This window comes from Staurois parvus, unplaced genomic scaffold (assembly GCF_062004578.1).
Source record: "Staurois parvus isolate SC_StPar_1 unplaced genomic scaffold, SC_StPar_1.0 ptg000882l, whole genome shotgun sequence".
NCBI lineage: Eukaryota > Metazoa > Chordata > Amphibia > Anura > Ranidae > Staurois > Staurois parvus.
Window position 1 is genome coordinate 246904 of NW_028318678.1, and position 25828 is coordinate 272731.

The window sequence follows — 25828 nt, forward strand, 5'->3', positions numbered from 1 at the left end:
ACACACAGATCTCTCTCTCTCTCTCTCTCTCTATATATATCTCTATCTATCTATCACACACACACACACGAATACACATATACATATATATATATATATATAGATGTATAATCTATATATCTATAGATATATATCACACACACACACATATATATATATATATATATACACACACACACACACACACACACACACACACACACATATATATATATATCACACACACACACACATATATGAGCCGCCTTGCAAGAGGTGGCATGCAACAGAGCTGTCCCAATCAGCCGCTAAATATAGAAAGAAGATTGACTTAATTGACTTAATTAGTTTTCTCCTGTTGTAACATTTCCGGTTCCTGTCTGTATAAATATAATGATTTGCCATTATGTTACCAGACGTGTTTCCAGCCTGATGAAGGGTGTGTCAGCCCGAAACTGTTGCAATCAATGGCAACACTTATTATTTTGATTTCTTCTGAAGTGCTGCAACCTCAGACTTCTCTCTTTGGCTCTCCCCTCATAAATATATGGTCTCATTACTGCAGAGCAAAACTGACATCCATGCAGCTTTATTAGTCTGTTCTGTTAGCTGCCATTATCTGCGTCCACAGCGGAACGTCCATCCTTCTACGGTTGTTTATTTGAGCAAGTGCTTTTTTTTTTTTTAAGCCAAATTAAATTTTTCCCCCTCTGACCCTCACATAAAAGTAGATAAAAAGATCTTATACACAGATGTCAGTTCTTTACTAGGCCTGAGAAGAAGGAAGGATCCTATGCTCCCCCATAGGCAGAAAACAGAGTGGATGAAAAAAGGGGTGCCCTATCAAAAGAGAGTCAATTTCCTTTAAATCAGGGGTGTCAAGCTGGTGGCCCTCCAGCTGTTGCCAAACTACAAGTTTTGCTTCTGCCTTTGAGAGTCATGCTTGTAACTGTCAATATTGCAATGCCTCATGGGACTTGTAGTTTGGCAACAGCTGGAGGGCCGCCAGTTTGACACCCGTGCTCTAAATGGACAAAGTGAGTTCTATAACCACGTTTGAATCTAAGCGATATGTTGAAAAAAAAACTTCCACAAAATTTTTAAGACAAAATCGCTTATTTCCAGCTCTTCCCCCCCTGCTGCAACTCCTCCCTTCCCTATATTTTGACAGCTGGAAATAGCTTCCAGCTGTCAAAATGACAACAGGTAATTTATTCATTACAGGTAGTTATATAGCATTGTCAGTTAGCACAACGCTTTACATGGATGTTCAAGTCAAACGGGGACTTTTAATTTTACAGGTATAAAAAGGGATGCTAGCATGGCGGTACTACACACAGTAGTAAGTGGCAAGTGTTGTCCTATTACTGATAGGAGCTGCACATGTTGCAGGCCAGTCCAGAGACCATTAAACAAGATGGCAGACAACAATGTTACTGTGCGCATGGAACAGCGTGTGGTGATGAAGTTTCTTGTGAGCGAAGGCATAAAACATGCAGACTCCAGGCAGGTAGCGCCATGTTTGGGATATGAACCAACAACTCTGGTGCTGCTTGGTGGAAGTGCTAACCACTAAGCCACTGTGTGTTTGTATTACACAGAAGGAGCTGTCAAAATGGGGTCCTGTGTAAAATGACACTTGCAGATCATCTGCAAGTGTCAGTTGAGTATTACAATGTATCATTGTGTTGTTTCATTGTATTTTGCCATCTCCATCTGTAAATCAAAGTTGTGATTTTTCATCCACATAGGACATCGTTGTGACCTTTCATCCTCATATGACATCAAATAAAAAAAACTTTAAGTTACATTTGATGTTAAAGCTCCATGCACACTAGCAGTTTTTTTAAGCTCCTAGAAGCTAGCACGAGCATTTTCTTTTCTGCTCCTAGAAGCCAATAGTGCTATCCTATGTGTCCATGCACTCTAATTTATGCTAGAAGCGTTTTTTCAAGCTTCAGTGTTTAGAGGCAGAAAAATAGAGTTTTGGGGAGCATTTTCCCAGCAGAAAAAAATGCTGAAAACTTTTAAATACTTCTAAAGGCTACTAAAAAAGCTACAGCCAGCCGGCACAAAAAACTATTATCAGCATTTTTCATCCAGTGTTTTTTTTCTACCCATTTGTGAGCTTATAAAAAAAATGCTAGTGTGCATGGGGCCTAAATAAAATATACTCCTAATTAACCTTTAGTTAACCCTAATCAGCCCTAATTAACTCCTTCATCCCACCTACTATTGTTTTCCTGCTTTGAATGTTTCTATTTTTAAGTATTAATATTTTTTTTTATTCTATTGTGTTACTTTTTGCAGCATTGCATAACAAAGTTTGCTAAACTGAAAAGAAAATTCCTTGTTTCATTTGCAAACGATAAGCTTTGTACCAGAACAAAGATAATTTTAAAGATAATTTTAGTGTCATTTTACCACTTGACCAATTGTGACACTTCTCAAATACATGTAAAAGCAGCATTTCCCAAAAGTGAAAGTTCCGCTTTAAAGACTGGCCCCCCGCTCCCCATTAGGATTGGCACCTTTGGGGGGAGAGTACCCGAAACTGACATGCACCCACTCCCACTGCGATCACCTAGGCGATCGGAAGCAGAAGTTGTCCTCCCTGTAGTCTTCTGGGACTACAGGACCATTCATAAAGCGCATAAAGCTTCACACTGAAGATGCTGACGCCGAGAACATTGGACGGCCGGAAAAACCAGCTGCGGGGGACACACCGCAGGACCGAGGGACAGGTAAGTGGCTGTTTTTTTTTTTTAAAAGTCAGCAGCTACAGTTTTTGTAGCTGCTGACTTATTTTTTTTTTTACAGTCTGTTTGAAACTCCACTTTAAACCCCCCAAACATTACATATTTTTTGAAAGTAGATACCCTGGAGATTAAAATGGGGGTTGCTGCAATTTTTTAAAATGCAAATTTAAAAAAAAAAACAAAAAAAAACAACACTCTTTCCTGCATTTTGGTGCACACAATACAATACTACAATACCCAATTTTTGGTAGAATATAAAGGACGATATAATGCCAAGTGAATAGATACCTAACTTGCCACAATTTAAAATTGTGCATGTCTGTGGAATCTTTACAGGCAACGCTTTAAAAGCTTTTACAGGTTACCAGTAATGCCGCTTTGATCACTTCTAGAAGAAAACCCATCAATGACTGAAAAGTTTGGTACTGGGATGGCTGTAGCTGCAGCCATGAACCCGGTACTGCGACTTCAACCCGAGGACATATGGGTAAGTCCTAAGGGGCTGAAGTTGTTAAACAGGATAAAATGTAGAATAAAATGTATACACAACTACTGTTTTATATAAACAACACTGGGCAAAACAGGTTGTCTATAGTTTCCATATAGATTAACATAACGTTGCCAGAAGAATGGTTAGCCCCCCTCCCAAAAAATCAAAAATAAAACGGTGTATATACTACTTTGTCATCTTAAATAATGACAAAGTTAGCACCAAAAAATCAGGCTCATAGCCCATAATTTTAAAAATGCTCTGATCCATATCGGGGGGTACACAGGTGCGAGAGCTGAAATAATATAAGAAAGCCACCAACCACTGGACCTCAGATTACCTGCCAATCAGAAACTGTATTTGCTCCACCTACCAGCGGGAAACCCAAATTATTTCAGGGAAGGGGATTTTCTTTCCTTTCCCGTTTTGACCTGCAACCACCTGAGGGACATTCCATATGACAGAGTCACGGATCCGCCTGCAGTGAAGGTGTGCAGCTATATAGTAAACATACAGTGGGGAAAATAATTATTTGATTCCCTGCAGATTTTGTAAGTTTGCCCATTTACAAAGAAATGAAGGGTCTATAATTTTTATCATAGGTTTATTCTAAATCAGTGGTTCTCAACCTGTGGGTCGCGACCCTTTCACAGGGGTCCCCTAAGACCATCAGAAAACACATATTTCCGATGTGTAAAGAGCAGCTACTGTGTAGAAAGCAGCTACTGTGTTGAAAGCAGCTATATTGGAGGTAAAACGACACTCTTGAATTATAATTACTGGGTAAATAATTTTATGGTTGGGGGTCACCACAACATGAGGAACTGTATTAAAGGGTCACGGCATTAGGAAGGTTGAGAACCACTGGTCTAAATGATAGACAGGATATCAACCAAAAATCCAGAAAAAACACGATACAAATGTTACAAATTGAGTTGCAGTTCAGTGGGTAAAATAAGGATTTGATCACCCACCAACCAACAATAATTCTGGCTCCCACAGATTAGCTATGTGCTCATGTGGTACACAGATTAGCCCTGACAATTTAAGGTGTTCCTAACGACAACTCGTTATGTGTAAAAATAAATAAATAATATTACACCTGTCCACAGAATCTCTCTTTCATTCACACCTCATGGGCAAGACCAAAGAGCTGTTAAAGGATGTCAGCAACAAGATTGTAGACCTGCAAAAGGCTGGAATGGGCAACAAGACCATCAGCAAGAAGCTTGGTGAGAAGGAGACAACTGTTAGGACCAATTATTCGCAAATGTAACAAAATACAAAAAACCATCAGCAGCCCTCGGTCTGGAGCTCTATGCAAGATTTCGCCTCATGGGGTAATGATTATCATAAGAAAAATGAGGGATCAACCCAGAACCACATGGGAGGAGCTTGTGAAGGATCTCAAGGCAGTTGGGACCACAGTCACCAAACAAACCATTGGTAACACGATATCCTGCCATGGATTGAAATCCTGCAGCGCCCGCAAGATCCCCCTCCTCAAGAAGGCACATGTACAGGTCCGTCTGAAGTTTGCCAATGAACATCTAAATGATTCAGAGAAGGATTGGGAGAAAGTGCTGTGGTCAGATGAGACCGAAATTGAGCTCTTTGGCATTAACTCGGCTCGCCGTGTTTGGAGGAAGAAAAATGTTGACTATGGCCCCAAGAAAACCATCCCTAGTCAAGCACAGCAGTGGAAGCTTTATGCTTTGGGGCTGTTTCTCCGCTAAATGTACAGGCCAACTTTGTAGCATTGAGGGACTAATGGACGGAGCCATGTATTGTAAAATCTTGGAGGAGAACCTTCTTGCCTCAGCCAGAACACTGAAGATGGGTCTTCCAGCATGACAATGACCCAACACATATTGCCAAGGCAACAAAGCAGTGGCTCAAGAAGAAGCACATTAAGGTCATGGAGTGGCCTAGCCAGTCTCCAAACTTTAATCCTACAGAAAATTTATGGATGGAGCTGAATCATCAAGTTGCCAAGCGACAGCCAAGAAACCTTAAGGATTTAGAGAAGATCTGTAAAGAAGAGTGGAACAAAATCCCTCCTGAGATGTGTACAAACCTGGTAACCAACTCCAAGAAACGTCTCACCTCTGTGCTTGCCAAAAAGGGTTTCTCCACCAAGTACGAAATCATCGTTATTTTACTCACTGAACTGCAATTCAATTTATAACATTTGAATCGTGTTTTTTCTAGATTTTTGGTTGATTTTCTGTCTTTATCATTTAAAATACACCTATGATAAAAATTATAGACCCTTCATTTCTTTGTAAGTGGGCAAACCTACGAAATCTGCAAGGATTCAAATAATTATTTTCCCCACTGTATGTATTAATGTGTCTGTAATATCAGTCCGCTCCTCTACAGCTATGAGTATACATAAGTACAGTATGTACTAAGTGCCTTGAAGATCAGGGCACTTCTCTGCAGCTATAAACACACATATGTATGTATTAATATACAGTATGTCAGTAACATACACCCCCCAACACCTCTATGGCTACGAATATACATATATGTATTAAAATGCATCAATCAGATCAGTCCACTTTTCTTTGGCTTAACTCCTATATATTCTATCCAAAACGAACAAACACACACACACAAACTCACTGTGCAGGTAGCCATTTTGAATAATTATCTGTAGTATCAAATTGCAACACAATATCAAGAGCTTCCGACTCCATAAAACTTTCTGTTCTTTTATTAAACAATAAAAGGGAAGCCTAAAAGAAAAGGGAAAACAGGAAGAGTTTGTCCAGTTTCTATTGTGTCTGTGCACTCTCACTTCCTGTCCCAGTTACAGGTGGTCATGAAAACTGGAAGTGAGCTGAAATCAGCCTAGTGGGGACAGAAACAGCAAAGAGAACTTAGTCCTCACGCACACAGGGCATTCGATTTTCTTTTCTAAACTTCTTATACTTCTGTCAGGAAAAAGCTGCTCAAAAAAACGAGCCTCAAGTTGCGTATTGCACACGCTTAAGCGAGTCAAGTGTTTGAGCATTAATGGATTCCACTGACAAGAACATTAATTTATTCAGGTTACTGGAATTAATGAACCCTCAAGCATTAAATGCATCTAGTGCTTAAGCAAAGTTACACTTTTTTTATGTTCAAAAGCTCCTCTCCTGAACGCTCTGCTCTGGTGATTGTTTTTTTTTTTCAGCCTGTAAATGGTTCTCTTCAAATACGCCTATAAATGCTTATGTGCGCATGGACACAGAGGAGGAGATATACTAATGCTGACTATACATGGGGTTGAAATTCGACCGATTTTTCAATCGGCCGATTTAAGCTCTGTTAGTGGGTCAATGGCACCGGCTGATTTTCATGGTTCCTCCCCTTTTCGGTGATCGGGCATGTTGGAAAATTTTTGAAAAATGACCGATTTTCGACTCAATGATGGTCAAATCGTACAATCGTTTTTCCGAAAAGAATATGCACATGAGCCGTGACCTGGAAGGAACAGAAGTTTCGCCTGTTATATGGGGTGAACTTTATGACTTGGTCAGCCGATTTTCAAAATCATTGATGGCACCATCGGATTACCGAGCGAACGTTTTCGATTTGTGATGAAAAATCGTTTGGAATTCGACCCATGTATGGCCTGCATAAGACTGGAGCACTCAGAATACAGTGAGGCTGTGCATGGCAGCCAATCAGCTTCTAACTTCAGCTTGTTCAATTAAGCTTTAAACAATAAAACCTGAAAGCTGATCGGTTTCTATGCAGAGCTGCACCAGATTTTGCACTCTCCAGTTTTAGTAAATCTCCCCCCTTAGGACAACATAGAGGTGCTTTGAAGTGGTAGTAAAGTCTTTTTTCAATGTTTTATCTATAGGTAAGCCTTTAATAGGGATTATCTGTAGGTACTGTAAATATTTCCTAAACATGCACAGTTAAGGAGATATTTACTTTAGCAGTGCCGGTGATGTCCATTGCGAGAGCAGTGTCGCGGCTCTAGCGCACATGCGTGGGAGTGACGTCACTGCTGCGCAGCCAAACAAACAGTTTTCAGGCAAGTCTTTCATAATGTGCTAGTATGCATCGCATACTAGCACATTATGCTCTTAACTTGCAGGGAGAAGATTTTTTTAGATTTATTTTTTCTGCTTTAACAGGCTGAAAAAAAAAAAAAAAAATCAAACATCAGTAAAAGACATTTTTCAAAGCCCTGTATGTATCGGATCTTAAAGCAGAAAAAAAGAGGCAAAGAACCTTTTTCACTTCCTGTCCCATAGCCAAAACAGGAAGTGAGCGGAAATCCCTCCAAAGTGAAAGAATCCCTGCTTGTCACCAGAACCCACTGGAGGAGTTCGCCTCCATTCCTTTTGTGGTTAGAACCCACAATTTGTGATTTTCTTACACTTTCGTTCTTGGTGATAACATAAGCAGGACAAACACAGAGGTTGAATGTCTCCCTAAAGGGGGAACAGACAAATAAAAACCTGACAGGGGTTCCAATCCCTCTACTCTAAGGCTAAGTTCACACTAGCTTTGTCAGGTGTTTGGGAAGCATTTAACACTTCTCAAAACGCCTATGAAAATTCTGCACATGGCAGCACACAGTGCTGTTCACACTGAAGCGTTAGCGTCGTGGCAAAACTGACCCCTCATGTCGAATCAGGAGGAGTTGAAGCCTCCCATTCAAGTCTATGGTGACGCTCCTCAAACGCCTGGCAGGCGTTCGCAGGGCGGTTGTGAGGCATTTGCGGAGCATTCATTTCATTTAACTTCATTATAGGCGTTTGTGGTGCGGCTTTAACGCTTGGCAAACGCCTATCAAACGCCTCAAAAACATGCATAGGGTGTTTGTGGGGTGTTAAAACCGCTTCCCAAGCGCCTGTCAAACACTATAGGGGCGTTTGGCAAGAGTTAGAAATAAGTCAAGTGTGAACAATCCCTAAAGCTGCCAAAAACTTTTGCCTTTAATAATGCTTTAAAAGAGCTTCTCTTACCAATCCAGATAAAAATCAAACAAACAAAACCCCACACAGTTCTGTCCGGAGTCTCACTTTATGTAACCACGATTTTGACATTGTAGTCCATTGTACAACACAGTGATCTGGCTTTACACATGGCAGATTGGAGTTAGGAGGTGATAAAATTGTGTCACAGACATAGATCTGTTCCACGATATATAGAGTTTCACCCGGGTTATTTAGAATTGTGTTTGCATAAGGAAAAATATGCTCAAGCTGGGAGCCTCCAGCAGACGTGGAACTACAAGTAGCAACATGTCCAAGGGTTTGTAGGCCTTCTGCCCTCAGACATCCATAGCATATGCAGACGGTCTCAGGGACATCAGTAGGGAGTACAAAATGAAGCTGGAATAATGGAGGGACAATATTTTCCACCACACAGCTGAACTTCCTTTTCCCTAAAAACTCTGAACTGTATATATTCATACATCAGGCTCAATTCACAAAGCTTCAACACAAAGAGAAGGATCTCCAACGTATCCATGTTACTATCATTTTCAAATCTCCCTGGACTGATAACTGTCATTGTTTAACATATGGATCTGTATCCTCGTGTGTTATCTTTGTGAATTGAGCCTATAATCTCCAATACATGGCTTTCTGTACAGGTAGGTGTAAATGGTTACAGGTATGTGTACCTGTATGGACTCTCGGAATATTAGGAACTCGTGATCATAAAACAGGTGCATTCAGTAGTGTATAACAAAGTGAAATGAGGAGCAAAGCACATTAACCGATTAAATGAATGAAATTAATCCAGTTTATTGAAGTCAGTTACGGTTAGTTGGTATGGAATATTGACAAACGTCTTACAGAATAAAAAGGCAGGAAGATCACGGCATGGTTTATGTTCCAGCAGTGTCTTCTAAGTTGACTGAGGACATTACCCACAATGGAATTTGTTATTCCCCTGGAAGTGTGGATTTCCTCAGTCAACCCATTATATTTTTGAAGATGAATTAGCTTCTGGTTAAGGGATATTAGAGTGCATGCCAGCCTTTCTCAACCTTTTAACCCCAGAGGAACCATTGAAAGAATTTCAGGTCTTGAAATAATACCGTTTCAATGGGGGTCATCGAGTAAAATGACCCTTCATTTGAGGCCAGTAGAAAGCACACCTCCCCACCCCCTTGCAGAAGTGGTCAAAATGTACCCCTTTCAGATATCTAAACAGTTCACTGGTGTCATGCCCTGACTCTGCCAAGTTTCACAGTCCCTGGAAATAAGTAGGCATGTTCAAATGGGAGATCAATCAGAATCCACATATCAAAAAACACTAGCAACTACTGGAGGAACCTAGGTTGGAATTGCTGTTGTGAGCTCCTCTGGGGCAGGGGTCAATGTGAATGTTCCAGTATGGGTGGTGGAACTCGCCTCTCCAATAAAAACACAAGAAATAAACCCTTCTGGGGCCTTAAGATTTTTCAGTGACATATGGACTCATGCCAGCTATTGCAGAACTACAAATCCCAGGGTTCCATATTGGCTCTGCTTTGTGGGACCTGCACTTTAACAGCTGGCGTGTCATAAGTAACCTTATACCAGTAGATTGATTTCAAAATCGAATTACCAGTAACTTACCCTCTGAGCCTGAGTGATCATCTTCCTGACCACCTCCTTAATGTGAGGCTGTCCATCAATTGGAGGCTGCATGTACACAGTGGCCCGGGTTACCCCTCTGTAGGCCACGGTATCCGGCCATCCCAAGTCCAGCTCTGGGATGGAGCAGTCCGACTTATCCGGCCAGTATTCCAACGAGTGTTCTGCATCGTCTTGTTGGGGCTCCCCTTCTACCTCTGGTTCAGGTTTGTCTCCATTCTTCTTTGGATGGCTTGAGTCAGGGTCAAATGCCTCTACTTTGCTGGCAAGCTTAGCCAGTTCCAACTCAGACAGGAAATCCCTGATGTTCTCCTTTTTTACTACTTCATGATAAGTTTCCTCTCCGGAGGACATCAGAGCCTCCAGGGCTAGCCGCTGCTCCTCGCTGTAGAAGAACTCTGGTTTGGTTTCACTGGACCTCCAGTTGACATGGTTGTTGTCCAAACACTGGAGCTGGGAGAGAGCCATGGCTAGAGAATGTCACTGCTCTAGAGAATCCTCTGAGTCTCTGAGCACCTTGAGAATATGACTTATTGTAGTGGACCTTACTAGATGAGAACCTGGTCCTACTGGAACGGATCCAGAAGTGAACCTGATAGAGGAGTCTTCTACTTAAGTTTCTCGTTGAACTGACAAGAAGTGGACTTAATGGATTCTACAACAGACCAGAAGTGGACCTGATAGTCTTCTACTTAGGTTCCAGGAGAACAGATCCAGAAATGGACTGAATAGAGTCTTCTACTTGAGTTCCTGGTAGAACTGACCAGAAGTGGACCTGATAAAACCCACTACTTAGGTTTCTGGTAGATCAAACCAGAAGTGGTCCTGATAAAGTCTACAAAAGACCAAAAATGGACTCAATAGCGTCTTCTACTTAGGTTCCAGGTAGAACTCACCAGAAGTGGACCTGATAGAACCCACTGCTTTGGTTCCTGGCAGATCGAACCAGAAATGGACCTGAAAAAGTCTACAACAAACCAGAAGTGGACCCGATAGTCTTCTACTTAGGTTCCAGGAAAACAGATCCAAAAGTGGACCTGATACAGGCCACTACTTAGGTTCCTGGTACACGATCCTCCTTCCAAGGTTCCTGATCCCTACATCAGTGGATCCTGCTGAGTTAGATCCAGAATTATGTCTATACAAGGTACTCCTGCTTAAGTGGATCTTTCAGTAGGTATTAGTTAGGCTCACCCTGTTACCGAAGTGGCAGTTGATCTGGTTGCAGTGGATCCTGGTATGAGCTTATTCCTTGGTGGATCAGTTTCCTGAGTGGATCCTATAGTGGATCCTGGGGGGGGGGCAATCAGATTCCTGAGTGGATCCTGGGGGGGTGTTCAGATCCTATAATGGATCCTGTGGGGGGGGGGGGAATCAGATTCCTGAGTGGATCCTGGTGAGCAGAGCCAGTGATCTGATCCTGCTGTGGATCCCCAGGGATCAGATCCAGCTGGTAGAAAGTCCTGAGATGAGATCTTCCCGAAGTGAACTTTTGTTAGCCGTGTGTCATTGCTCAGCACTCCAGTCCCGGGGCACACAATAGTCCATAGTGCACGGAGTGGCCCCCCTGATGAATGGCAGCAGGTTCCAGTCCCGGGGCCCCCCCTGCTGTCCCGCAGCCGGTCTCAGTCCCGGATTCTCCCTGCTGCTCGATCGCGGCTCCCGAACTGATCTGCCCCCTTCGGCTCTCGCAGGTAGCCGCAGCAGCAGGCGAGGTCACGTGAGCCGGTTCCCGGCCACGCCCTCCCCCGTTCGCTCATTCAAGGCTTCGCACACCCTGATTCACGTGACGCCGAGTCTTCCCAAAACTCCGCCGGATCCCTCCGGGTCCAAACACAGGCGGAGCCTCGGATCTGAAGTACCCGGATGGATCCTGGGCTGCAAAACATTTGGGGTCTTTGTTTTGTTTTCTGGGAGAAATTGTCCCTAAAACGTGAGAACTCCGTCTAAAAGTGGAATTGCTTTGCCTGGAACTTTTATTTCCAGTTTCATCCAAAGATCCTTTGCTTTTTTTTGCTTTTTAAATGTATTAATCTTTTAGGGGAAATCAGACACAGAAAATAAAACATGGGGGGGTTAACAGTGGCCCGTCAGTGGAGCGCATTTTTAAAAGTGAGCCGGGCATGCAAGGGTTTGACTATAGATTGACGCAGACTCTGAGCGCGGATACAGAAAAAAACGCAGCGATGCACTGAGATGTGCGGCGTAAAACGCAGCATGTCTGAATTTCTGTTGTTAGCGGCGTCTGGCCTTTTTTCATTATCAGCAAACACAAATGCTCCTGCGCTTGGGGATGCACTCAATGTAGGCTAGAACCAGGGGCGGACTGACAACTCATGGGGCCCCCAGGCAATAGGGGATCATGGGGCCCCTGTGTCCTTGCCCAAACTCAAAAAAGCCTATGAAAAGGTACCAGGGGCATCTCATGGGGCCTCCTACTGACCCCGGGCCCTCGGGCAGTGCCCGAGTTTCCAAATGGTCAGTCCGCCCCTGGCTAGAACCACATCATGAATGTCCTGGAATATGCACACCTTGCTGCCCTCAAAAGACCGGGGGAATCCAAATATACTGAATGGAGAAAGAACAGAGGGCACATCATAAAAGGACAGCAGACATACTGCATTTTATTGCAGCGCACCGTCTCGAATCGCACCGCAATGTCAGGCAGTGCAGCACAGTATAACTCACGACATCGCAGTAATGAAGTGTACGTTTTGTACAAAAAAGTTCTTACAAATCAAAAAAAAGAAGGGATGTTGCGGTACTCTGAATCACGCATCACACTGACCCCTACCACAGTCGGCAACGATGAGCTGTCACAGCGGTAAAGCGCCGCGGGAGTTCTCCATATAATGTGAACCCTACTACTGGAGGTGTGTTACTGGCCAGATCACCAGGTGAAACTATAGGGAAAAAAACTAATGCAGCCACCACATCTACTGACTGGGAAGATACAATATATGACATTATTGGTTTTGGGTTTATTACCACATTAACATTCCAACCAATAGAATGAGGTAGTGCTCATACACTTATAAATACACAAGATTAGAGGCATTTTTCTGCCAACTTCCAGCCTTCTGGCAGCATATTTGGAGCATACATTTATATGCCCATGTGCACAAGGCCTTTGGCCTCATTCACACCTGAGCGTAGTGAGAACACATGTTCCCACTTCCGTTTTTTTGCATGTCATTAACGCACGCTGCGCCTAGGGCATCCCATTCACTTGAATGGACTGCCCTACACATGACAAGCGCCCCAAAGTACTGTAGCTCCAGAACTTTTTTAGTCGTGGAACATCAGGCGTTTTTTTCAGTGCGTATTGTGTCAAGCAACAATCATGCAGCAAAATAAGTGTCTGCTACCCGCGCTTGGGGTGCCATTATCAATTAAGTGCACTGCAAGCGCGACCCGCGATTGCAGCATGTTTGCAGCGTTTTTCTGAGACGCATGGCAAAACCCACAATTTTATTTAGGAGACGTGCCAGTGTGAATGCAGCCTTGTTTACAAGGGGGGAGCATACAAATAGGCAGATGAGCCACAATTTTACACCCCCACCCAACTGCCCAGCTGATGTACATTAGCAGGCTACAAGAATAAATTAGGGCTTATTCACACCTTTCCAGTGCAAGGAGGCATGTCAGAACACATGGTTGTGATTGCACTGATAATTATACAACTTGCTGTATTCGGGAGGTGATACCACCACGAAGCGTGACCCTGGGACCACTACACAGCCACATGTAATTCAGGTGGTTGCAGTGCTGTGCACCAGGTTTTTTAAGTGTTACTAAACCCACAACAGTACAATTAGTCTGTATATGCAGTAAAGCATGCTTGTGATACTGACTGTGGAACCTAAGGGGTTAATCCCCTGCATTGTGTAAAAATGCTGTTTGATCCTGTCTTCTCTGATTCTCCCCTTCTTCCAGTGTCCCCCTCTTGTCTCCTGATAGGACATATTGTGTGGAGATACTGTACGTGCTCAATTTGGTGTATATTGCTAGAGAGGTTTTTTTTTTCCCTGGGAGAGTGCATGTGATCAGCACAGGGCCAATCAGCACTCTCCAGACAGTGGTCAGGGGTTCTGCATCCTCCTAGAGAAAACTCCTCCTACAAGCTTTAACCAGTGCTTTGCTGGACACTGATTGAAGTCACTAGACTGCTATATATGATGAGAAAAGGTATTTAGCAGTTTATATTTACTAAAATAATTGCATTTTCATGTTGTGTGTACTGTGGGAGACCAGATATAGTGAATGCAGGGTCCTGGGAGAGCAGATATAGTGAATGCAGGGTCCTGGGAGACTAGATATAGTGAATGCAGGGTCCGGAGAGACTGGATATAGTGAATGCAGGGTCCTGGGAGACCAGATATAGTGAATGCAGGGTCTGGGGAGACCAGATATAGTGAATGCAGGGTCCAGAGAGATCAGATATAGTGAATGCAGGGTCTGGGGAGACCAGATATAGTGAATGCAGGGTCCGGGGAGACCAGGTATAGTGAATGCAGGGTCCGGGGAGACCAGATATAGCGAATGCAGGGCCTGGGGAGACCAGATATAGTGAATCCAGGGTCTGGGGAGACCAGATATAGTGAATGCAGGGTCCTGGGAAAACAGATATAGTGAATGCAGGGTCCGAGGAGACCAGATATAGCGAATGCAGGGCCTGGGGAGACCAGATATAGTGAATCCAGGGTCTGGGGAGACCAGATATAGTGAATGCAGGGTCCGGGGAGAGCGGATATAGTGAATGCAGGGTCTGGGGAGAGCGGATATAGTGAATGCAGGGTCCGGGGAGACCAGATATAGTGAATGCAGGGTCCGGGGAGACCAGATATAGCGAATGCAGGGCCTGGGGAGACCAGATATAGTGAATCCAAGGTCTGGGGAGACCAGATATAGTGAATGCAGGGTCCGGGGAGACCAGATATAGTGAATGCAGGGTCCAGGGAGACCAGATATAGTGAATCCAGGGTCTGGGGAGACCAGATATAGTGAATGCAGGGTCCAGAGAGATCAGATATAGTGAATGCAGGGTCCAGAGAGATCAGATATAGTGAATGCAGGGTCTGGGGAGACCAGATATAGTGAATGCAGGGTCCGGGGAGACCAGGTATAGTGAATGCAGGGTCCGGGGAGACCAGATATAGCGAATGCAGGGCCTGGGGAGACCAGATATAGTGAATCCAGGGTCTGGGGAGACCAGATATAGTGAATGCAGGGCCTGGGGAGACCAGATATAGTGAATGCAGGGTCCGGGGAGAGCGGATATAGTGAATGCAGGGTCTGGGGAGACCAGATATAGCGAATGCAGGGCCTGGGGAGACCAGATATAGTGAATCCAGGGTCTGGGGAGACCAGATATAGTGAATGCAGGGTCCGGGGAGACCAGATATAGTGAATGCAGGGTCCAGGAAGACCAGATATAGTGAATCCAGGGTCTGGGGAGACCAGATATAGTGAATGCAGGGTCCGGGGAGAGTGGATATAGTGAATGCAGGGTCCGGGGAGACCAGATATAGCGAATGCAGGGCCTGGGGAGACCAGGTATAGTGAATGCAGGGTCCTAGGTTTAGTAACACTTTAAGGGCTCCTTTAGATTTGTGGTTGGGGGGGGGCTAAAAACACTCCACGTTTTTTCCCCCTCAAAGAGGAGCTCTGGTGAAAAAAATTTAAAATCAGCAGCTGCAAATACTGTAACTGGTGACTTTTAATTTATAGACACTTAAAAGTAGAGGGTTCCAGCGCAGTCATCACCTGGCCTGGTTCTTCGCCAGTCTTTAGGTCCTTGGCGCCGCCATCTTGCTTATAGGAAGCTGGCTGTCACTTCCTGGTGTTTCAAAGCTGGATTCCCATGGCACATGTGCAAGATGCACTGCACTGTCTGAATGGTCCTGCGGTATCATGTGACGTGTCCCAGGCAATACCAGCAAGGGGTGGGGGTGGGAGTGGGTAACTGTCAGAAATTAGTACCTGCTCCCAGAAAAAAAGAAAAAACTTCCAGTACAGAAAGAGGGGGAAAGAGGATCAGCTGTACTTCTCTTTTCAGGTGAAGTTCCCCTTTAAGCTGCAAAGGCAGAGGACAGGGGTGTTAGCATGCCACACATTGCTCAGATATGGTCATCAGGAAGCGGTGCCAAATACTAATGTGCCGCTGACCCTGGAGCAAGTGCATGTAGTCCAGAAGTGGTTGAAAGAGGCTGCAGGAGATCAGCAGCACTAAGATGCAAAAGTGATTAAAAAAAGGGGGACAGCAGTGCTTAATGATTAAAACACGCCATGACATTTTTTTATGACACTCAGTGCCTTAGCAAATGAAATGTCAGAATTTAGAGCTCCTTTTGCGGTACGTGCAGAAAAAAAAAACAGTGACGTTTGGTGCTGAGCCATTGTTACAGCAAGGGGGATAATAAAAACATAATAATTGGCTGCCTTTGCCCTGCTTTGCTCTGTCACAACAAAAGATTTCTTCTGAATTGCATGGATGCCCCGTGGATGAGAGAAGTCACTGATTTCACACTGAGCCAGCAGATGGGACACTGACTGATGGATGTGTCAGTGGGGAAGTATTTTTGCGGCGAGACACCCTTCATGTCTGGGCTAGTGCAGTACAAGCCGCTTACGCTGCACATTAGCAGACTGCGAGAATAAAGGAGGGCTTATTCACACCTTTCCAGTGCAAAAACGCACGTTAGGGCAACGCATCTCCAGACCATATGCATTGCAGTGCACCAGATCACAAGGTAGTGCACTACTGCATTGCGTTGCCAAAAATGGTGCATATCTGTGTTTTTGGATATTTTGGTACGTTGACAGTCTATTCATTTGAATGGGCTGCCGCAAAAGCAATGCACCTCAGAGCTGCTTCACACCACATGTAGTGGGACTGCGTTGGATGGCTATTCCATCACAGTCCCACCACATGGACAATGCAAAATGACTCTCCTGTGTGCCGGATCACACCACTGCACTGCTGTAGTGTTCAGAAAAAAGTACTGTATGCATTACTTTTTATCAGCATAGCGCAGTGCGACACAACCCACTGCCCCAAACTGTGCGGCCAATCAGCTTCTAACCTCAGCTTGTTCAGTTAAACTTTGACAATAAAACCTGGAAGCAGGGGCGGACTCACCATTTGGAAACCTGAGGGCCCGGGGTCGGTAGGGGGCCTCATGAGATGCCCCCGGTACCTTTTTCATAGGCTTTTTTGAGTTTGGGCAAGGACACAGGGGCCCCATGATCCCCTATTGCCCAGGGGCCCCGTGAGTTGTCAGTCTGCCCCTGCCTGGAAGCTGATTGGTTTCTATGTAGAGCTGCATCAGATTTTGTACCATGCAGTATAAGTAAATAAACTCCATATCTCAAGGTAGGGGGCACCTTTCTTTCATGTTGAAGAAAAATTAAACAAAAAAACTTTTTGGGACTTTTCAGGTGCTACTGAAAACCTTTTATAGGTTTCACTTGTTGATCCTGACAGTTATTTCCAATACATGTGGTTTCCTGCAGAAGGCTGACGACGCTGTAAGACCGCTGTTAACAGCGTTGTCAGCCCTCCCTACTGCATCTGTTCAAGATGACATGGCCATGTGGAAATGCAGTCCTACATGGAAGGAAATAACAATTATTCAAGGCAGCTTTCATAAGTATATGCAGCACATCCCTGGAGACTAGCAGATGAATAAATGAAACTAGAAAACATTTTGGGACTTTTCAGGTGCTACTTAACCACTTCAAGTCCGGACACTTTAACCCCCTTCCTGTCCAGGCCAATTTTCAGCTTTCAGTGCTATCACACTTTGAATGACAATTGCGCAGTCATGCAACACTGTACTCATATGAATTTTTTAGCATTTTTTGAGACAGATAAAACTTTATTTTGGCGGTATTTATTCACCACTGTGATTTTTTTTTTTTTGCTATATAAATGAAAAAGTCCAAAAATTTGGGGGAGAAAAGTGTTTTTCTTATAAAATTTCGCAAATAATTAATCTTTCTTCATAAATCTTGGCCAATATTTATCCAGTTATCTTTTTAGTAAAAAAACAAAAACGCAAATTAGTTTATAACCAAAAATTATAATTTTAAAAAAAGTTTTTTACATTTTTATTTTATTTTTTTACATTATTTATGTTTTTTTTTAACATACTGTCACCCTAGCAGTACAGTGTCACCATAGTGACACTGTACTACTTGTGGGGGGTGATGAAGATTTTTTTTTTATACACTGATTGCTTTTACACCCATAAAGGCTGTAAAAGCAATCATTTTTCCTTCTCTCTGGCTGCATTCTTGCAGCCATTGAGAAATACTGTGAGAGCTGTGATTGGTCACAGCTTGTCACATGGTGCAAGGCTGTTGTGAATAGCCTTGTACCATGTGATCTCTGTGATCATTCACAGATTTCACACATAGTAAGCAATGATGTCAGAAGTGACATCGTGCTTACTACTATTCATGTGATCACTGATTGGCCAATCAGTGATCACATGATTGGGACCTCACACAGAGGTCCCGACAGCAGGCACCGGGTCACACAGAGGTCCCAGGGAGCGCGCACCAGCAGGGAAGCGGGGAGGACATTTTTAAACGGCCACCCGCCCATGCACTGCTCCCGTCCGGCTGTTTATATACATGGGCCACACGGGAAGTGGTTAAAATAAGAGGAGATTATATATAGGAGACATTCCTATCACTTATTGTTAAAAAAAAAACATAAAACATTTCAACATAAGTCACATGTGGAGTGCTGATGAAGTGTGTTCAATGGATTCCAGCCAACAGTCAGTATACCTCAACAGGAGCGGACTGACAACTCATGGGGCCCCCGGGCAATAGGAGATCATGGGGCCCCTGTGTCCTTGCCCAAACTCAAAAAGCCTATGAAAAAGGTACCAGGGGCATCTCATGGGGCCCCCTACTGACCTCGGGCAGTGCCCAAGTTTCCAAATGGTCAGTCCGCCCCTGTACCTCAACTATATACATAGAACATATATGATATGACATAGTTAAAATACTAACAAACTTACTATTCATGTACTGTATATTCTATGGTCCTTATTAAAGTGGTGAGCACACTTATTCTTCGACGCGTTTCACTGGCATATTAACTAGCTTCATCAGGAAGAAGGCAGAATAAATTATATGAATATCTACTATACAATATATATAATATGAATGATATGAATATATCCTATATACAATTTATAATCTGATATTTTAAAGTGGTGGTAAACCCTTCCATATACCCAGTGAAGTGACTGGCCTCAGGTGATACACGGAGATTAAACAAATCTTCCTACATAAGTTGTGCCTGTTTATCTGCAGTTTTGTCTTCTCCACATCCATTCAAAGTCCAGAATTTATACAGCTTGTCTGAGCATTCAGAAAGCAGGGGGTGGGGTGCTGACGTTACGCTCTGCAGAGTTCAGTGAGAGCTGATTGGAGGGAAGGGACACACAACCTTCACAAAGCACACAGGGACAGAGGTGAGGCTGTTAATCAGAAGCTGTGTCCTGTTGATCTTTCCCCTGTCACCTTTTTTCTCTTGGTGTCAGGAAAACATGTCAGAAGTGACTCATGATGATAGAGGAGGAAGCAGACAGAAATGACACTAAGGGGTTTATTTACTAAAGCTGGAGAGTGCAAAATCAGACTCACTTTTGCATAGGAACCAATCAGCTTCCAGGTTTCATTGCCAAAGCTTCATTGAACAAGCTGAGGTTAGAAGCTGATTGGTTTCTATGCAGAAGGGAGTCTGATTTTGGACTCTCCAGCTTTAGTAAATAAACCCCTAAGTGTTCTGGATTGAGACAAGTACACACTATAGAGGGATATGCTTTGTTCATATTTCTTCTCTGAGGTTTACAACCACATTATGTAGCACATGAAAAGTCCCAAAAAGTTTTCTTGTGTCATTTATTCATTAACTACTCTTCAGAGATGCGGTGCTCATATTTATAAAAGCCACTGTTGAATAATTACTGATTCTTTCTGTGCTGGACTACATTTCTACATGGCCACGTCATCTTGGAGAGGTGCAGTGGCGAGGACTGACAACGCTGTTCTAATTTAGAAGTGGTCTTAGAGTGTTGTCTGCCCTCTGCAGGAAATCACACGTAATGGAAAAAACTGGCAGAATCAGCTGGTGAACCCTAGAAGAGATAAGAGGAGAAGATCAATGAGCATTTCATGAATGTACACACAAAGCAATATCCGATCTTTACGCCACACTTGACATTTATCTAGATATGCACTTTAAAGTAGCAGATGAATATCTCTTCTCTGCCTTTTGGCTAAGATCAGGTGTAGTGAAGCAGCAGATCCATTAAAAACATTGGATGAGTGATTAGTGCATTTGTATATAGAGCTCTATACATCAGACTATTGTGGAACATATAAGAAGAAATTAGAACAGTTGTGAGCAATAGACTGAAAAGTTTGTTTTTTTCTGAACATCCCTCTGGCTTCCCTTCGGCTGAATTTCAATTATTCTCTTGTTATGGAGTCCATGGCCTTGAGATTATAACCTGGTTCTAACCAGTCCACCCAGACACAGGTCATTTTCTGCTCCAGGATGAAGTCATATTTCTTGTCAGTCTAATCAGATAAGCCGTCAATCCCTGCAGCACTTACAATCGTAGTTCAAAGTCATTTTCAATGAATGTTAAAGACGGTGAATGCTAAAGACGCAGAAAAATGTTAGGCCACGTGTTCTCCATTCTTACCTTTGCGGTGGTTAGGGCCTTTGATTGCAGGGTACTGGGTCAACATGCTGCTGCAGCAGTGGGAAGACTGGTGCTATTTAGCGATTTATAGGGCAGCTCTGATTTTCTATCCAGGACTTTGAACATGGAGGTCGGAGCCAAAGTCCCTGGATGTTCTTCTGGTGGATCAATGTCTACTGAATGGCCAGTTCAAACTTCGGCCAATCATACCTCTGCACAAGCTGCAGTGAGTAGCTGGGCATAGTTGAACAGCTTGGAGAAATACATCCAAAAGAACAAAACGAAACCAGCGCTCAAATCTTCATGCAGACTAAAGAAGATTCTGAATGCCAAACGTTGAGGTGCAGCCCTTCAGAGATCGGGAAATCTAGGTGATGGTGAACAAAAACAAACAAGGGCGCACTCCCCTCGTGCATTAACGTGGTACACCACATATTTATTGAAAAATTATAGATACATACTCACAAACCAAAAGGGATAAAAACAGAACAGGTGATCCGTAAGGACAGTCCAATGGATTCAAACACCTTATAAGGGATAGGCTAACGCGTTTCGGGAGATGAACCCCCTACCTCAGAGCTAAAATGTAGACCTGCTAGTCCAACTTAAGTAGGCCAATAAATGGTGTAAAGAAATAGACACACCTCCCTTCCCACACTTTCTAGCATGGAGAAATAGTGAAGGGACAGTCTAGAGCAGTGGCCTCCAAACTGTGGCTCAGGGGCCTGATGGAGCCATTTGCTTGTCTTTATCTGGCCCTTGGAACACTTTTCTTTCCACTGACACAACAATGAGTTGTTATTCCTCCCACTGACACCAATAATGAGGCATTATTTTTTACATTGACACCAATGATGGGGCACTATTCCTTCCACTGTCATCAACGATGGGGCACTATTCCTCCTAGTGACACCAATGATGGGGCACTATTCCTTCAACTGACACCAATGATAGAGCACCATTCCTTCCACTGACACCAATGGAGCACAATTCCTCCCAGTAATACCAATGATGTGGCGTTGTTCCTTCCACTGATACCAATGACGGGGCACTATCCATCCCACTGACACCAACGATGCGGCACTATTTCTCTCACTAAAACCTCCCCTAATGCCAAAGATGCACTGCCAGATGCAATTGCCAGGGCAATTTCTACTTCCAATGGCCACAGTCTGGCAATCCTAAAGTCTGAAGGACAGTAAACTGTCCCTTTCTTTAGAAGGTTTAGAGGCCCCTGGTCTAATAGTGATGGGACTGGGAGTCTGGGAGAATTGTGATCAGGCAGTACAGGGAAATAATGATCAGACAGTATAGAGGAATAGTGATCAGACAATCTGGGGGAATAATGATCAGACAGTCTTGGGGAATAGTGATTAGACAGTCTGGGAGAATAATGATCGGACAGTCTGGGGGAATAATGATCGGACAGTCTGGGGGAACAATGATCAGACAGTCTGGGGGAACAGTGATCAGACAGTCTGGGGGAACAGTGATCGGACAGTCTGGGGGAACAGTGATCGGACAGTCTGGGGGAACAGTGATCGGACAGTCTGGGGGAATAGTGATCAGACAGTTTGGGGGAATAGTGATCAGGCAGTCTGGGGGTATAGCGATCAGACAGTCTGGGGAATAGTGATCATACACTCTGGGGGAACAGTGATCAGACAGTCTGGGGGAACAGTGATCGGACAGTCTGGGGGAACAGTGATCGGACAGTCTGGGGGAATAGTGATCAGACAGTTTGGGGGAATAGTGATCAGGCAGTCTGGGGGTATAGTGATCAGACAGTCTGGGGAATAGTGATCGGACAGTCTGGGGAATAGTGATCAGTCTGGGGGAATAGTGATCGGACAGTCTGGGGAATAGTGATCAGTTTGGGAGAATGGTGATCAGTCTGGGAGAATAGTGATCAGACAGTCTGGAAGAATAGTGATCAGTCTGGGGGAATAGTGATCAGACAGTCTGGGGAATAGTGATCGGACATTCTGGGGAATAGTGATCGGACAGTCTGGGGAATAGTGATCGGACAGTCTGGGGGAATGGCGATCAGACAGTCTGGGGGAATGGCGATCAGACAGTCTGGGGGAATGGCGATCAGACAGACTGGGGGAATAGTGATCAGACAGTCTGGGGGAATAGTGATCAGACAGTCTGGGGGAATGGCGATCAGACAGTCTGGGGGAATGGCGATCAGACAGTCTGGGGGAATGGCGATCAGACAGTCTGGGGGAATGGCGATCAGACAGTCTGGGGGAATGGCGATCAGACAGTCTGGGGGAATGGCGATCAGACAGTCTGGGGGAATGGCGATCAGACATTCTGGGGAATAGTGATCAGTCTGGGAGAATAGTGATCGGACAGTCTGGGGAATAGTGATCAGACAGTCTGGGGGAATGGCGATCAGACAGTCTGGGGGAATGGCGATCAGACAGTCTGGGGACATGGCGATCAGACAGACTGGGGGAATAGTGATCAGACAGTCTGGGGGAATAGTGTTCAGACAGTCTGGGGGAATGGCGATCAGACAGTCTGGGGGAATGGCGATCAGACAGTCTGGGGGAATGGCGATCAGACAGTCTGGGGGAATGGCGATCAGACAGTCTGGGGGAATGGCGATCAGACAGTCTGGGGGAATGGCGATCAGACAGTCTGGGGGAATGGCGATCAGACAGTCTGGGGGAATGGCGATCAGACAGTCTGGGGAATGGCGATCAGACAGTCTGGGGGAATGGCGATCAGACAGTCTGGGGGAATGGCGATCAGTCTGGGGGAATAGTGTTCATACACTCTGGGGGAATAGTGATCAAACAGTCTGGGGGAATAGTGTTCATACACTCTGGGGGAATAGTGATCAAACAGTCTGGGGGAATAGTGATCAGACAGTCTGGGGGAATGGCGATCAGACAGTCTGGGGGAATGGCAATCAGTCTGGGGGAATAGTGATCATACACTCTGGGGGAATAGTGATCAGACAGTACGGGGGAATAGTGATCAGTCTGGGAGGATAGTGATCAGACTGTCTGGGGAAATGTGATTGGACAGTCTTGGGGAATAGTGATCATACACTCTGGGGGAATAGTGATCAGACAGTTTGGGGGAATAGTGATCAGGCAGTCTGGGGGTATAGTGATCAGACAGTCTGGGGAATAGTGATCGGACAGTCTGGGGAATAGTGATCAGTCTGGGGGAATAGTGATCGGACAGTCTGGGGAATAGTGATCAGTTTGGGAGAATGGTGATCAGTCTGGGAGAATAGTGATCAGACAGTCTGGGAGAATAGTGATCAGTCTGGGGGAATAGTGATCAGACAGTCTGGGGAATAGTGATCGGACAGTCTGGGGAATAGTGATCGGACAGTCTGGGGAATAGTGATCGGACAGTCTGGGGAATAGTGATCAGTCTGGGAGAATAGTGATCGGACAGTCTGGGGAATAGTGATCAGACAGTCTGGGGGAATGGCGATCAGACAGTCTGGGGGAATGGCGATCAGACAGTCTGGGGGAATGGCGATCAGACAGACTGGGGGAATGGCGATCAGACAGTCTGGGGGAATAGCGATCAGACAGTCTGGGGGAATGGCGATCAGACAGTCTGGGGGAATGGCGATCAGACAGTCTAGGGGAATGGCGATCAGACAGTCTGGGGGAATGGCGATCAGACAGTCTGGGGGAATGGCGATCAGACAGTCTGGGGGAATGGCGATCAGACAGTCTGGGGGAATGGCGATCAGACAGTCTGGGGGAATGGCGATCAGACAGTCTGGGGGAATGGCGATCAGACAGTCTGGGGAATAGCGATCAGACAGTCTGGGGAATAGCGATCAGACAGTCTGGGGGAATGGCGATCAGACATTCTGGGGAATAGTGATCAGTCTGGGAGAATAGTGATCGGACAGTCTGGGGAATAGTGATCGGACAGTCTGGGGGAATGGCGATCAGACAGTCTGGGGGAATGGCGATCAGACAGTCTGGGGACATGGCGATCAGACAGACTGGGGGAATAGTGATCAGACAGTCTGGGGGAATAGTGTTCAGACAGTCTGGGGGAATGGCGATCAGACAGTCTGGGGGAATGGCGATCAGACAGTCTGGGGGAATGGCGATCAGACAGTCTGGGGGAATGGCGATCAGACAGTCTGGGGGAATGGCGATCAGACAGTCTGGGGAATAGCGATCAGACAGTCTGGGGGAATGGCGATCAGACAGTCTGGGGGAATGGCGATCAGTCTGGGGGAATAGTGTTCATACACTCTGGGGGAATAGTGATCAAACAGTCTGGGGGAATGGTGATCAGACAGTCTGGGGGAATGGCGATCAGACAGTCTGGGGGAATGGCAATCAGTCTGGGGGAATAGTGTTCATACACTCTGGGGGAATAGTGATCAGACAGTCTGGGGAATGGCAATCAGACAGTCTGGGGGAATAGTGATCATACACTCTGGGGGAATAGTGATCATACACTCTGGGGGAATAGTGATCAGACAGTCTGGGGGAATAGTGATCAGACAGTACGGGGGAATAGTGATCAGTCTGGGAGGATAGTGATCAGACTGTCTGGGGAAATGTGATTGGACAGTCTTGGGGAATAGTAATCAGACAGTCTGGAGGAAGAGTGATCAGTCTGGAGGGACAATGATCAGATTCGGGGAATATATTGTTTGGAGAGTCTGTGGGAATAGGGATTGGAGAGTCTGAGAACATAGTGATCATACACTCTGGGGGAATAGTGATCATACACTCTGGGGGAATAGTGATCATACACTCTGAGGGGAATAGTGATCATACAATAATCGATTAATAAAATCTGTACATTTTTATATTATTGTTACCTCTCCCCAATTAGGGAGGCCAAAGGCGCATTGCTATGGTCATCAACGACTCACCAATAGTTTATGGTGGGGTCCTCAAAACCAGAAACATAGTATTAAACACTAGGGTGTTAAGGAATTTCCCCCAAAAGATAGAAGTTTAAAAAAGGACCAGCGGTGTAAATGAAAGCAACAGCTTTATTATATTTCACAAAAATGGTAATAGACCTATTAGGCCAAACAGATCCTCTATTCAAATGAATAAAATAGATAACGTAATCACTATTAAATGACCCGGGCCACACACATGAGTATAAACATAATACATTGTGACCATACACTCTGGGGGTATAGTGATCATACACTCTGGGGGAATAGTGATCATACACTCTGGGGGAATAGTGATCATACACTCTGGGGGTATAGTGATCATACACTCTGGGGGAATAGTGATCATACACTCT

The 25828-nt window shown here is 44.7% G+C and overlaps 2 protein-coding genes across 4 annotated transcripts in view; one reads left to right on the plus strand and one right to left on the minus strand.

Annotated features, from left to right (window-relative positions):
• Positions 1-11532, minus strand: part of SACK1G (scaffolding CK1 anchoring protein G) — a 93729-nt gene extending 82197 nt beyond the window's left edge. For 2 of the 3 annotated variants that reach the window (XM_089656011.1, XM_089656009.1), the window contains exon 1: positions 9807-11532. In XM_089656011.1, the coding sequence (XP_089512137.1) occupies positions 9807-10292 (486 nt within the window). In that variant the 5' untranslated portion in view covers positions 10293-11532. The remainder of the gene's footprint in view (positions 1-9806) is intronic. The other variant, XM_089656010.1, reaches the window with a different exon arrangement.
• SLC5A10 (solute carrier family 5 member 10) overlaps positions 1-25828 on the plus strand; it is a 246853-nt gene that overhangs the window by 150466 nt on the left and 70559 nt on the right. The gene's annotated exons all lie outside the window — the stretch shown is intronic.